At 41.5% G+C, this 14,311-nt stretch overlaps 1 protein-coding gene across 1 annotated transcript; it reads left to right on the top strand.

Annotated features, from left to right (window-relative positions):
* The first annotated feature begins 4,953 nt into the window (after window positions 1–4,953).
* On the top strand, window positions 4,954–6,693 carry LOC146551649 (interferon alpha-inducible protein 27, mitochondrial-like). Its single transcript, XM_085256665.1, has 4 exons — window positions 4,954–5,017; window positions 5,132–5,155; window positions 5,230–5,397; window positions 5,506–6,693. Exons 1-4 carry the CDS (start codon window positions 4,999–5,001, stop codon window positions 5,613–5,615), a joined length of 321 nt encoding a protein of 106 aa, XP_085112791.1. The 5' UTR covers window positions 4,954–4,998; the 3' UTR covers window positions 5,616–6,693.
* Window positions 6,694–14,311: the final 7,618 nt, after the last annotated feature.

The following is a 14,311-nucleotide window of genomic DNA, read 5'->3' as shown; positions in this document are numbered from 1 at the left end:
AAATAATGTCTTCTTTCAACTGGGATTAAGATTGTCTCATTTCCAGCAGGTGGCACCACAGTCCTATAACCCTCACAAGAGCTGGGAGAAACACTAACGTCTGTAGTACAATCATCCAGCGACGAGAGGATCTGTGTTCCAGCCTCAAATAGTGCTCCTGGGTGATGACCGCTGATTGTTGACAGGTGTGTGGGCCAAGGGCGGGAGCCCACAGTGAGCTCCGCCCAGGCAGAGAAAGAGAGAGAGAGAAAACCAAACAACACATGTAGCCTTGTGGGGCCGGCCGGGCAGGCACGGAGACCATGACAGTTCGAAAAGCAAACACACTTGGTCGATGCTGAGAGTGGTCCTGTTGCTGAGGTTGGGGTCATCCTGTAATCTCTTACAAACTACCTCCAACGCTTCTGTGACCACTGAACGCTTCTGCTCAGGTGGTTCCGGTAATCCGCCATCTTGCGTGCTGTTTGCTCATACTGACGTACAAGCTTTAGGCAGTCCTTGCCAAAGTGGTTTAAAACCTCTTGATGCATGCTCAATCATCCAGGTAAGTAAATCCCCAAAAGTCGATTCTGTTCATTTACATACATTACATTTGCATGATGACTGAAACTAGCACCACTGAAGGGACAATGGGCTGGGAGGTCAGTTCCTTCATCATGATTATGCAAATTCTCATGACCATTGATCAGCAACCATTGATCAAAGCCCACTGATCATTGGCCATGAATACCATTGACAGAGAGTTGAGGAATGGCTGCAATCACAGTATTGTAAGATGGTGAAAGATGTACTCTTAGGCCCTCGTGAGAATTTGCCTTGAGGGCCTTTTCTTTCTTACTTCAAAACAGGTTCTGTACTTTTAATTTGTCAAGGCAGGTTAGTTTGAGTGACCTGTTTTTTCTTTTGTTGTATGTTCTGTTTGCTTAAGAGGAAATTCCTTCTTGCATTCTGTCAGTCTGCCCCAGGGCAGCTGTGGCTACAACTGTAGCTGCCTCCACCAGTGTGTGAATGTGAGATTGAATGAATAGTGGAATTGTAAAGCGCTTTGAGGGCCCCGAAAAGCGCTATATAAATGCAATCCATTATTATTATTATTATTATTATTATTATTATTATTATTATTATTATTATTATTAAGAGCAGTGGGTTGGGTGATCTCAACTATGTGTAACGTGACTGTGAAATATGAAGATTTACAGGTTGAACAAACATACACTGGCCTACAAATGTTTCCTCCTGTGACAAATGTCAATGCACTGTATGAAAATATATACTATATAAATATATGGAAATGTCGCATGATTTGAGAATGAAGTTACAAAAATGTCTGATAACCTTTGTTGCTCACTTTTACCCATCATTTTGAAATAAAATATCATTGTAGAGGATGAAGATGTTTTATCTAATCCAAAGACTGATATGATGCTTCTGTTGTCTTCACAAATTTAATGTGACAAATAAAAACACGTGCAAAGTCCAGACCTTAACTTGACTGTGGTGGAACCTTAAAAGATGTGTGAGTCATCGGGACCACGAGACAAAAACTGCATCCTGTAACTCAACCAGGGTTGCTCTCATGGTCACTAATACAGCAAGTCATTTGGTAAAGGTTAGAAAATAGGGGAAAAAAACCTTTAGTGCTTAGTGGCTGGGACTAGTTTGGGGCACCAACAAAGGGATAGTTTAGTGCAAACTATAATTTCTCCCCATCAGTTTTAACCAATCAGATAAACACAAATTCTCATATAAAACTTTGGGCCAACCAAGAACTGTACAGGGAGTGCAGAATCATTAGACAAATGAGTATTTTGTCCACATCATCCTCTTCATGCATGTTGTCTTACTCCAAGCTGTATAGGCTCGAAAGCCTACTACCAATTAAGCATATTAGGTGATGTGCATCTCTGTAATGAGAAGGGGTGTGGTCTAATGACATCAACACCCTATATCAGGTGTGCATAATTATTAGGCAACGTCCTTTCCTTTGGCAAAATGGGTCAAAAGAAGGACTTGACAGGCTCAGAAAAGTCAAAAATAGTGAGATATCTTGCAGAGGGATGCAGCAGTCTCAAAACTGCAAAGCTTCTGAAGCGTGATCATCGAATAATCAAGCGTTTCATTCAAAATAGTCAACAGGGTCGCAAGAAGCGTGTGGAAAAACCAAGGCGCAAAATAACTGCCCATGAACTGAGAAAAGTCAAGCGTGCAGCTGCCAAGATGCCACTTGCCACCAGTTTGGCCATATTTCAGAGCTGCAACATCACTGGAGTGCCCAAAAGCACAAGGTGTGCAATACTCAGAGACATGGCCAAGGTAAGAAAGGCTGAAAGACGACCACCACTGAACAAGACACACAAGCTGAAACGTCAAGACTGGGCCAAGAAATATCTCAAGACTGGTTTTTCTAAGGTTTTATGGACTGATGAAATGAGAGTGAGTCTTGATGGGCCAGATGGATGGGCCCGTGGCTGGATTGGTAAAGGGCAGAGAGCTCCAGTCCGACTCAGACGCCAGCAAGGTGGAGGTGGAGTACTGGTTTGGGCTGGTATCATCAAAGATGAGCTTGTGGGGCCTTTTCAGGTTGAGGATGGAGTCAAGCTCAACTCCCAGTCCTACTGCCAGTTTCTGGAAGACACCTTCTTCAAGCAGTGGTACAGGAAGAAGTCTGCATCCTTCAAGAAAAACATGATTTTCATGCAGGACAATGCTCCATCACACGTGTCCAAGTACTCCACAGCGTGGCTGGCAAGAAAGGGTATAAAAGAAGAAAAACTAATGACATGGCCTCCTTGTTCACCTGATCTGAGCCCCATTGAGAACCTGTGGTCCATCATCAAATGTGAGATTTACAAGGAGGGAAAACAGTACACCTCTCTGAACAGTGTCTGGGAGGCTGTGGTTGCTGCTGCACGCAATGTTGACGGTGAACAGGGCCCTGTGCTTCGTACGTCGCTTACTACATCCAAGATCAAATGAAACATCCAAGACCAAATCATCGCGCTAACTCTGAGCTCGCTATTCCGGTTCCCCGAGCACACCTGTTGTTGACGATTAGTATAGCTGGATGAAGTAATGTGAGATCACTGGGTGGCCCAACAGGGGCTACGCATCGATAGTAGAAACATTGATCGGCAACCCTTTGATTGGTCGGCGAAAATGTCGAAGGAGCGCGCTCGGTATTTTTCGGCAGCAGAGCAAGAACTCTTGAGTGAGGGATTTCAGGAGTTTCAGAGTTTAATTAAAACGCAAGGGAACACTGCAAAGGCTGCAAAAGCAAGGAGAGAGGGCTGGCAGAAAGTTGCTGACAAATCAAACTCGTAAGTAATTCAATAATAACAATAATAATGGAGTGGATTTATATAGCGCTTTTCAAGGCACCCAAAGCGCTTTACAATGCCACTATTCATTCACTCTCACATTCACACACTGGTGGAGGCAGCTACGGTTGTAGCCACAGCTGCCCTGGGGCAGACTGACAGAAGCCAGGCTGCCATATGGCGCCATCGGCCCCTCTGGCCAACACCAGTAGGCGGTAGGGTAGATTTATCATATCACACCATATTATCCAATATTATATTACATTATATTATATTATAATATGTTATATTATATCCCCTTTCACATTAGAGCCACAACAGGACCCACTAGAACATGGGAACAAGTAAAAGTGAAATATAAGAATATTCTACAGAATGGTAATATTTATCACTTATATTGCTTGTCGTCTCTTGGAAAGAGACCCTGAAATAATCTGTTTGTTTGTTCATAACAGCAACCAAGAAAAGGGCAGAGCAAAAAAAAGACAGGTAGTGGTCCTGCACCCCCTCGTCAACAAGTTGGTTAAGTAAATAATACCCTCACGGGAAAATCGATATCTCTCTATGAGCACACTGTCGCGCTGAGCTAAAGGATCCTGTCTGTCCCGCAATATACGCTGAATTCTGAAAACTCTCCTTATCCACCTTCGCTTTTATAGCCGTGGTCTCTCATCTTGATTACACGAAGTAATTTACAATTACTACTCTGAAATATGAATTACATCTGTAATAATCACATACATGTAATAGAATGTTAATAGTACATTTCCCTTTTTTAGGGAATGACCTGTATGTATCTGTGTGAAATCAATAAAAGGATCAAGTGCTGCATTATCTTTAGTTACATTGATGTTATTTATTTATGGTGAAACAGTGGTGGAATATCGCTGTTGCTTTCGTATGAATGACGCGGACATACCTGCGTGGCCGCGATCTAATCCTGTTTACATAAAGTAAACCTGCTCCCCAGCAGGTTTACGCTTACGGCTCTGTTGCTATGACAGCAAGTCCTGGATGGGCTTCGGGGAACCGAACGATCCAGGATCACGCGAAATCGTCAACAATCTCATCCAGCTAACTCACTTAGCGCGGTACGAAGAACAGGCCCCAGATCAAAACACTGACAGAATCCATGGATGGCAGGCTTTTGAGTGTCCTTGCAAAGAAAGGTGGCTATATTGGTCGCTGATTTGTTTTTGTTTTGTTTTTGAATGTCAGAAATGTATATTTGTGAATGTGGAGATGTTATATTGGTTTCACTGGTAAAAATAAATAATTGAAATGGGTATATATTTGTTTTTTGTTAAGTTGCCTAATAATTATGCACAGTAATAGTCACCTGCACACACATATCCCCCTAAAATAGCTAAAACTAAAAACAAACTACAAACTACTTCCAAAAACATTCAGCTTTGATATTAATGAGTTTTTTGGGTTCATTGAGAACATGGTTGTTGTTCAATAATAAAATTATTCCTCAGAAATACAACTTGCCTAATAATTCTGCACTCCCTGTACATGCCTGTGTTATTTTTTTAAGGTACATCCCTGTGCTCCTCCTCCTCTGTTCATATTTGATAAATGGGAGAGGTAGTTCTTGGAAATAAAGTAAATAACATACATCAGGTTTGTTCAGTTGAGCTCTTGGTGTCATTTGAATGTTATCTTTGAAAGCACAGACATGGAATGGGAAGAAATATGTGAGTCTATTTTTTTTTATAACAGTGTTATCCCATTATACAGTGGATATGAATTATTATTATTATTATTATTGTAAATAATTTATTTGACATCTTTTTGTATTTCGTTAACAGGCAAGACGGTCCTTGTGTCTGCAGGTACGCCATGACATTAACCACAGCATAATTTTGAAATGAAAATCTTTAATATATGTTTTTTGGGGTTTTTTTAGGAGCTGGTGGAACTGTGATTCTGACTCCTGCCATTCTGGCTTCACTGGGGTTCACTTCAGCTGGAATAGCAGCAGGCTCCATCGCTGCCAAACTGATGTCATATTTAGCAATCGCTAGTGGAGGTGGAGTTGTAGTAGGAGGTCTCGTAGCAACCTTGCAGTCCTGGGGTAAACTGAATAATTTACTATATATTATCTCTCTCTCTCTCTCTAAAAGCTTTGCTCATGTTGAATAAGCTAATAGAGCTAATAGTGTCTAACATGATTTCACTGTAGGTGCAGCAGGTATGTCATGGGCTGCCACTGCATTATTTGGCGGTGTTGGTGGAGCAGCGGCTTGGGTGCTCTCAACTGTGTGTAACGTGACTGTGGTTTATGAAGATTAACACGTAAAAAAACACAAACTGACCTACAAATGTTTTCTCCTGTGACAAATTTTAATCGCCTGGATGAAACGTTATTCTTATGTGTGAATGTCGAACACTGAGATTAAAGCATATTTTGAGAATTAAGTTACAAAAATGGTTCATAAAAATTTCATTCAGATTTTATCCATCATTAAAAACAAAAACAAAAAACAACTGATATGGTGCCTTTATTCTCTTCATTAATTCAATGTGAAAATTAAAAGTCATGCAAAAATAAGTGTTTCCTTGCTTTTATTGTAAACAACTTAATGTAAAGCACAGTAACAATACCATATGTTTCTATAGTCCATAAATCTATCACTCTTACAGAGCCACACACCTGAATATAACTGACTGTATGCTCAAGTAAATTTGACTAAAATTGACTTACTGTTTCCCCAACCTCTGAGAGTATCATAGGTGTTGGCTGGACGTAGTGAAAATCTATCAGCATTTTGGAAACTGTTACACAAGACAGCTGAAAGAAAATGCCACAAACAAATCAACAAAACAGATGTTCAGTAATCTTTCATTGTTATCTTGGTCTCCTGGTGATGATGATAATCTGTGAGGTGACATTAAAATGGCCAGTCTTCATTTTAACTGTAAACTGAAAGAGAGAGAAAAACTAAAGAGATGCCAGTTATGTTCAGTTCTCACTGCACCCTTAAACCTGCCTTATCAGTATTCCATCTTTAAAGCTGTTTCGTCCTTGTATTGATGGCTAATAGTACAATTAGTTGCAATAATGCTTTAATACAATATTATAACTGAGATCACCTAAAGTTTAAAACTTTGTATTGTTGTAATAATTAGTTTAAAGTAAGACAATGAGGTAATAAACATTGCAAATGTTTAAATGATTTTTATTGAAGCTAATATAATTTTCTAAAGTGTTTGCAAAAACTGGTGGGAAAAAACTTTAGCAGAATAACAAGACTTCCAGTTGTGCCTAATAAATAGATATCACTTCAGTCCTGCTGATATCATAGTGTACTGTATTATTATCATCATAAGAACGCATAGCATACATTTTCACTGCTATACAGATGACACCCAACTTTATCTATCCATGAAGCCAGATAACACATATAAACATAAAGGCCTGGATGGCCTCTAATTTTCTGCTTTTAAATTTAGCTTTAGGCAGTCCTTGCCAAAGTGGGTTAAAACCTCTTGATGCATGCTCAATCATTCAGGTAAGTAAATCCCCAAAAGTTGGTTGTGTTCATCTGGACGTAGCGTTTTGTGGGAGAAACGTTTCATCACTCATCCAAGTAACTTCTTCAGTCTCAGCTGACTGCAGGTTTCCCCAATCTTATAAACAGTACATTTGCATGATGACTGAAACTAGCACCACTGAAGGAACAATGGGCTGAGAGGTCAGTTCCTTCATCATGATTATGCAAATTCTCATGGCCATTGATCAACAACCATTGATCAAAGCCCACTGATCATTGGCCATGAGTACCATTGACAGAGAGTTGAGGAATGGCTGCAATCACAGTATTGTAAGATGTTGAAAGATGTACTCTTAGGCCCTCGTGAGAATTTGCCTTGAGGGCATCTTCTTTCTTACTTCAAAACAAGTTCTCTACTTTTAATTTGTCAAGGCAGGTTAGTTTGAGTGACCTGTTTTTTCTTTTGTTGTATGTTCTGTTTGCTTAAGAGGAAATTCCTTCTTGCATTAGAGCAGTGGGTTGGGTGATCTCAACTATGTGTAACGTGACTGTGAAATATGAAGATTTACACGTTGAACAAACATACACTGGCCAACAAATGTTTCCTCCAGTGACAAATCTCAATATGCTGTATGAAAATATTAGTGATGGGATTTCCGGCTCTTATTAGAGAACCGGCTCTTTTGGCTCCCAACCGGCTCTTCAGGTTGTTTTGTTGCTTTAATTAATTTATTATTAACAATAATATAAAATTATGCACAAAAGGAATTACTAATGTAAAAAAAAGTTGGTTTTATTTATATATGTTTATATATAAGTATATGCGGTGGTCCTTAGAGACAAAACACGTAGAACCTCCAAAACACATTTCTAGCGTTAACTGAACTTCCAAACAGAGCTACCTAGATCACTTAAAAAATGTATTGGAAATCATCTTAGTCAGCATTGATCTTAAACAAGGTAAAATGCATCCTATACATAAGCAAATCAGTATCAACAATACAAAAGCAGGAATTAATATTTTCAAAAGAAGATGCCACCAAGGACCAGACAGTAACCAACCTATCCAGCCTTGTGGCGGATCTACTCCTGTCGTGCGATTCATTATGTATTTCTGCAAGTAAACAACTGAATGTCAAAAGTCGAACAAGAAGAATCATCATTCTCAAAAATCATATGTCACTACAATCCAACTGTATATAGACATATGTATTTAAACACATCAGTTGACTTTATTGTTTGTCCATGTGGCTCTCAGCTAGCTTCAAAGCTGCAGCCTGGTCAACACCCTTCTTTATGACTCCTATCAACCCCCCAAATCTTCTCACTGTAGGCATCCTGTGGGGGTTAGAGTCAACTGGTGAATAATCTGCATTTACAACTCTTCTCCTGTCCTGTTGTCACCACAGAAAAAGCTTTGTAAAGGAAATTGGATCAAGCTGTTTTGATCTTCTTGGCTCAAAACCTCAAGTGTTCATGATGTAAACGTAGACAAAAACCTTCTCTGTTTACATCCTTCTTGCAGAAGACAAAAGAATAGGTGATGTTGCCATGTTCCATGGTAAATCTCCAACTTGGACTAATCCATTGTCCTTCATACACATAGGCAATTGGCCTGTTTCCAGTTCGTTTAACTAAATAATGTCCTGCTACAAGTCATATTCATGAGTCATGAGCTTCCCTCCCTCCAAGACATCTACAGGAAGCGGTGCCTGAGGAAAGCGGGGAGGATCATCAAGGACTCCAGTCACCCCAGCCATAAACTGTTCAGACTGCTTCCATCAGGAAGGAGGTTCTGCAGCATCCGGTCCCGTACCAGCAGACTGAGAGACAGCTTCTTCCACCAGGCCATCAGACTGCTGAACACGTCATAGACACCTCAGCTTCACTACTGGAACTTCAACATTATGCACTCCATACTGTACAGTAACGCCACTGTTTTGCACATGTCTCACTCTGTATATTTTATTTTATTTATTTTATATATTTTATTTTACTCTATTTAATTTGTAAAATATGTGTACACACACACACACACACACACACACACACACACACACACACACGTAGAAAAATATTTAGTATACACATCCAGAAATGCATATACTATTATATATTGTACATATATTTATTAGTTTCAGATGTAGCCATTCTTGTATTTTGCTTGTTTACATTATTGTATTTTGCACAACTCTGTTGCTTGTGAAGCTCGCACACAAGAATTTCACTCACATGTGCTGTACCAATGTACCTGCACATGTGATGTGACAATAAAAGTGATTTGATTTGATTTTGATATTCTTTAAGTCAGATGAGCAGGTCTGTCTTACCAGAGCAGTTCACCTTCCCAGCTACTGGTGAATCAACCTTCCATTCAGGTTCAGAGCAGTTGAAAAGTTGGCAGTGTTCCTGGATGTGTTGCTAAAGCAACCAAACAAACTGTCTCGCTCTCAGTGATGCTATATGGCCACAGTCCAGAAGAATGTGTAGCCAGTGGCATCACAAGCATAACCATTGGTCTCGTTCTTTATGTGAGCGGTTGTGTTCTTAAACTGCCACCAGTAGTTGTTGAAAACCCATGGGTGTGGTTTGCTCTGTTCCAGTGCGCTCCCTGTCATCCCACTCAGGGTCCACAGGCTCAAGAAGATGCACAGCACATTCCCAGCCATTCTGATGAGTACCTGTGGCTCAGTTGGTTTCTTCACCGGATTGAGACGAGGGGCCCTGGAGGCTTTCCCCACCCTTTGTTCCCGGTCTTCCTGCCACTTACTCCGAGCTGGCCTGGATGTGTGTCACCTTCTTGCAGTGCGCTTGATGTATCCAAGTGTTCCTTCCAGCAATCTTCACTGCTGTGGTCGTTGTCAGCAGCACCCGATAGGGACCTTTCCATCATGGACTGGACCAGCACTTCCTCTCCATGGCCTTATCAACATCCAATCTCCAGACTTCAGACTCTGCTCCTGCAGAGAAACAGAATCATCTGGCAGATCATTTGTTCTCATGATTTCTTTACTTTTAAACATTTTCAAGCATCTAATCTGCTAATATGCTCTCTCTTCTGCTTTTCTATCATCACTACAGAAGACTAGAACTCTAAATGCTCTAACATGTATAATCTCAAAGAGTCAGACCATTCTCTGCTGGAGTAATCCTCATGTACTTATTCTATACAGTCTAACCATGTCCTGCCTGTCTTCCTAAATCTTAACTTTACTGTTCCATTAGTTCTCTCTGCCTGCAAAAAGTTTTTTTTTTAAAAGAGTATTTAATAATCCTAGAGTGAGTATAAACTACTGCTCATCTCCCTCCTGTTTGAGACATGGTATAGCCAATGGCTCAAAACAGCAGCAGTCTTATACAAATTATTAGGCAGTACTGGTCTATCCCACAGATAATAAACACCATCCTGCAAGCTTGCTCCCTCTGTAAGTCACAACTGTTTTCCTGCTGTAGGTGAGTGGGCCTGCATGTCTGCTGATGTTGTATTGATAAAAGGTTAACACCATGTTTAACTACAGCTGCCTCTTTTGCGATCTTATCTGCAAAAACTTTCCCTAATGCAACTGGATCTTTCCCTCACATGTGTGCTGCACATTTACAAACGGCAATTCTACTGGGTAATAACACTGCCTCCAGCAGATTTTGCAAGCGTTTGGTGTGTTCTACAGGTTTCCCTGTAGAGGTTGTCACACCTCGTCTCACTCACTGCACTACAAAGAAATGTACAGTAGCAAATACATACTGCCTATCAGTGTATATTGTCTCTCTACAGCTTTACACGCTTCCGTTAAAGCTAGCATCTCTGCTGCTCAAGCAAATATGAAACATGCTAGTTGTCCTACATAGATAACTCTCTCTCACTGTCTGCTACAGTAAAACCTGTTCTAGTCTGTCCCTCTGCTATTGTAAACTCAAACCATCAACAAACCAAACCTTTCCCTCAATGAGTGGCACATTTAGTAAGTCATCCCTCAGCTTACACTTCTTCTCCTCGCGCTCTCTACTCTCATGAGAAGTGCCCTCCTCTGTTGGCAAAAAGGGTTGGACAGATTCAGAATTGTGCACCACTTTATGGTAATATGTGTGGTTGTGAGAGTAACATTAACATTAAAGACAAGTGTCTTGTAGGTGACAGAAATGTAAGTTTAGTAAACATCTACCTCGTGTGGAACTAACAATTTCAAAGGTGAAATAAACTATTGAAACATTGTACAGCTTAAGCTGCTGCACATACTGATCTCACGCATGGAGGTAAAGCACGAGCAACTACAGCTAATCTTTTAGGATAGTAAGTTACTGGCTTCACTTGTGGAAAAAGTGCTGTTAGTTATTTTACAGTCACCTGGCATTTGTGCTGTTCACAGAACCACAAGTCCATCGCTGGACCTCCTCTGCGCTGTCACTTTTTGGAGCTTGGCACGCTCCCTCAGGTTCCATTTTCCAATGCTGCTGAAGATTTAAGGCAGAGCACGTCGTACCCCGTAGTTGTCTTCCTTAACGTCAACATCGAAACTCTTTCATCTTATTTAAGATTTTGCTGTGCAAAGTCTCCTCGTGACGATCCTTTGGAAGCCCAGTAGCACAGCTCTCTGTGCTGAAGGTGATCTCTGATCCTCCTGAAGACTCTCTCCAGGCCTCAGCTTCCATCTTGTGGACGATCCTCTGAGTCACTCCTTCTCGTCATGGCACCTCACGACATCTACAAATCAAAAAGACGACACTCCTCTCGCCACACGGCTTTCGCCCTGTGTCAACTCCCCAATGAGACATGTACAAGAATGTTGCACAGTCTCCCTAAAACAATCTCCAGGGTTGGCCCCTTGGAGCAGCTTCACTCCAAGCTGTAACCCTGTGTAAAAACATTAGCACTAGGAAGGCCCAGAGCCCAGCCATTTGGCTTTTCTACCTATAAAACCCGGAGAGTTGCCAAATGGCTTTTAGCTAGGCTTTAGCTTCAGCCAAGTGGAAGCTAAATTGGCTAGTCATTCATATGTAAATTGGGTTGTTACCTGGGAATTCTGGAGGGAGGGGAGTGGGGGGGTGTGATTGAGGGGGTGGGGGAGCTGCTAAAAGCTGTGCACAGTCACCAACTTGGAGTGTTTCAGTTTGATGCATTCTCAATCATCCAGGGAAATAAATCTCCAAAAGTCACCAACTTGGAGTGTTTCAGTTTGCCATCTTAGGGAGAAATCAACACACATGGGTGTATGTCCTTTGTTGCTGAGATTTATTGATAAAAACAGTACAAAAAACCAACCATTTGTACACATTTTTACAAATAATAATAAAAAGTGAGTGAGTACATTCCAACATTTTCAGCAATCACTCACAATCCTGGCACTGCCATGGTATCTGTAGTCTGCATTTACCACATGTGTATCTGTTGCAGTGAACACATCGCACAGTGGCATGATTGTTCTTGCAATTGTGTTTGACCTGACACATGGCTCTTTTTCCAGGGCTCGGTGTGGAGGGTTGTGTCCGAAGCAACTGTTGTTTTCTTGCCTTCTTCGCAGCTACATGAGAGTGAGCCAACTCTCTTGCAAGCTCCACCAGGAAGTCCACCCGTCTTTCCTTCGTCCCGGTGCATGCTTGATACAGCACATGTGCATTCAGTGCTGCCATGTCAATCATGTTATAAAACACGGCAACTGGCCAGCGCCGTGTTCCTTTGCGGACAGTGTACTCCCGAACCATCTGGTCCATCACATCCACGCCACACTTTGTTTTGTTGTAAAGGGTGACAGTGTTTGGCTTCCTTTTGGTAGTGTTATCAGTCTGAACCACGCTGTGCATGCTGCTATAGACTGTCTTCTTCCGTTTGGCCACATACGCCGTCAACGTGGCAGCAGAGGTTGAAAACACCTAAGAAATAAGATAAATTGTTATTTTCATAGCCCTTTTACACACAATGAAACACATAAACATAGAACCACAAAAGACCTGCAACATACCTGAGTGGTGAATTCACTGCGATCTGTCTGTCTAGTGGATTGAGGAATTTCCCTGCGAATCTTGTTGACTGTGCTGAGGATGGTGGTTTTCCGTCCAAGAAGTTTTTGCACAAGTGAAAGCGATGTGAAGAAATTGTCCGTGGTAACATTTCTGCCCTTGTCTAGGAATGGTTCCATCAGCCTCATTACTACATTTTCAGAAAGTCTCTCCCCAGTGGGACGATTGGGGTCCTTGCCAAGATATGGGAAGACATTGCAAATGTACTTGGATTTTAGGTCGCAGGCCACCCAAAACTTGATCCCAAACTTGTCCGGTTTACTTGCAATATACTGCAGGAAACTGCACCGAGTCTTTGATGGGAAAAGGGTGTGATCACATTGATGCCACAATGGACGACTGATCAAGCCCTGTCACCCTTTACAACAAAACAAGGTGTGATCACATTGATGCCACAATGGACGACTGATCAAGCCCTGTCACCCTTTACAACAAAACAAGGTGTGATCACAGGGCTTTGCTTCCTTTTGGTAGTGGACAATTGATCAGGAAGCCAAGCCAAGGTAAATGCAGACTACAGATACCATGGCAGTGCCAGGATTGTGAGTGATTGCTGAAAATGTTGGAATGTACTCACTCACTTTTTATTATTATTTGTAAAAATGTCCTCCCTAAGACGGCAAACTGAAACACTCCAAGTTGGTGACTGTGCACAGCTTTTAGCAGCTCCCCCACGCCCTCAATCACACACCCCCACTCCCCTCCCTCCAGAATTCCCAGGTAACAACCTAATATACATATGAATGACTAGCCAATTTAGCTTCCACTTGGCTGAAGCTAAAGCTTAGCTAAAAGCCTACCAGCCATTTGGCTGGTGGCGGGTTTTAAAGGTAGAAAGGTAGAAGCCTGGTCCTCCTAGTAAACTATGGGTAATGACGTCGTTGCATTTAATCATGCAAATCTCTCATGATTGAAATCAACGCATTTTTTGTTTTATTTTATTTTATTTTATGCTATATAGAACTTTCCTGTCAGAAGCTACAGCCACAATGATACTGGTTTCTTTATTTATACACGTAACCCCTTCATAAACGAAACACAAAAATACAGATACAGTTTGTGTTGCTCTCTGTCGCCCTCGGTTGTTCAGCTCTGAACATAAGGTTTTGTTACTGAGGAAAGGAAACCTTGCTTGCTATAAAAATCAGCCCATTTCAGAGCAGACGCAGGACAGAGGAGCTGTCATGATCCTGGGTCCTTTTGACCCAGCGTTTTGTGTTTTCTCTTCGCGATTTTGGTTCTGTTCTCTAATTGGTGTTTACCCTGTTCCCCCCCGTGTGTTCCTGTTTTATTGTGAAGGTCTGCGTCTTATGTGAGTGTTTTCAGTTTGCCTCCCTGGTCTCGTCATGTTAATCACTCCCAGCTGTGTCTCCCACCTGTGTGTAATCTCCCTGTGTTCTCTGATTGTATTTAAGTTGTATTTTCTGTCTTGGTAATCGCTGGTTTGTCTGTGTTGTTTCCCCTTGCTCTCCCTGCATGTAT

The sequence above is a fragment of the Mchenga conophoros genome, linkage group LG19, assembly GCF_057382185.1.
Source record: "Mchenga conophoros isolate Kocher_MC1m ecotype Shallow Benthic linkage group LG19, M_conophoros_male_GT1.1, whole genome shotgun sequence".
Classification (NCBI taxonomy): Eukaryota; Metazoa; Chordata; class Actinopteri; order Cichliformes; family Cichlidae; genus Mchenga; species Mchenga conophoros.
The sequence above is the reverse complement of the archived record's forward strand: the minus strand, read 5'-3'. Positions and strand labels throughout refer to the sequence as shown.

What these genes read in the sequence shown, in the direction of transcription:
- LOC146551649 (XM_085256665.1), top strand. An exon ending in GACGGTCCTTGTGTCTGCAG is followed by an intron (nt 5,156 to 5,229) that starts GTACGCCATGAC and finishes GGGTTTTTTTAG; the next exon opens with GAGCTGGTGGAACTGTGATT. An exon ending in AGCAACCTTGCAGTCCTGGG is followed by an intron (nt 5,398 to 5,505) that starts GTAAACTGAATA and finishes ATTTCACTGTAG; the next exon opens with GTGCAGCAGGTATGTCATGG.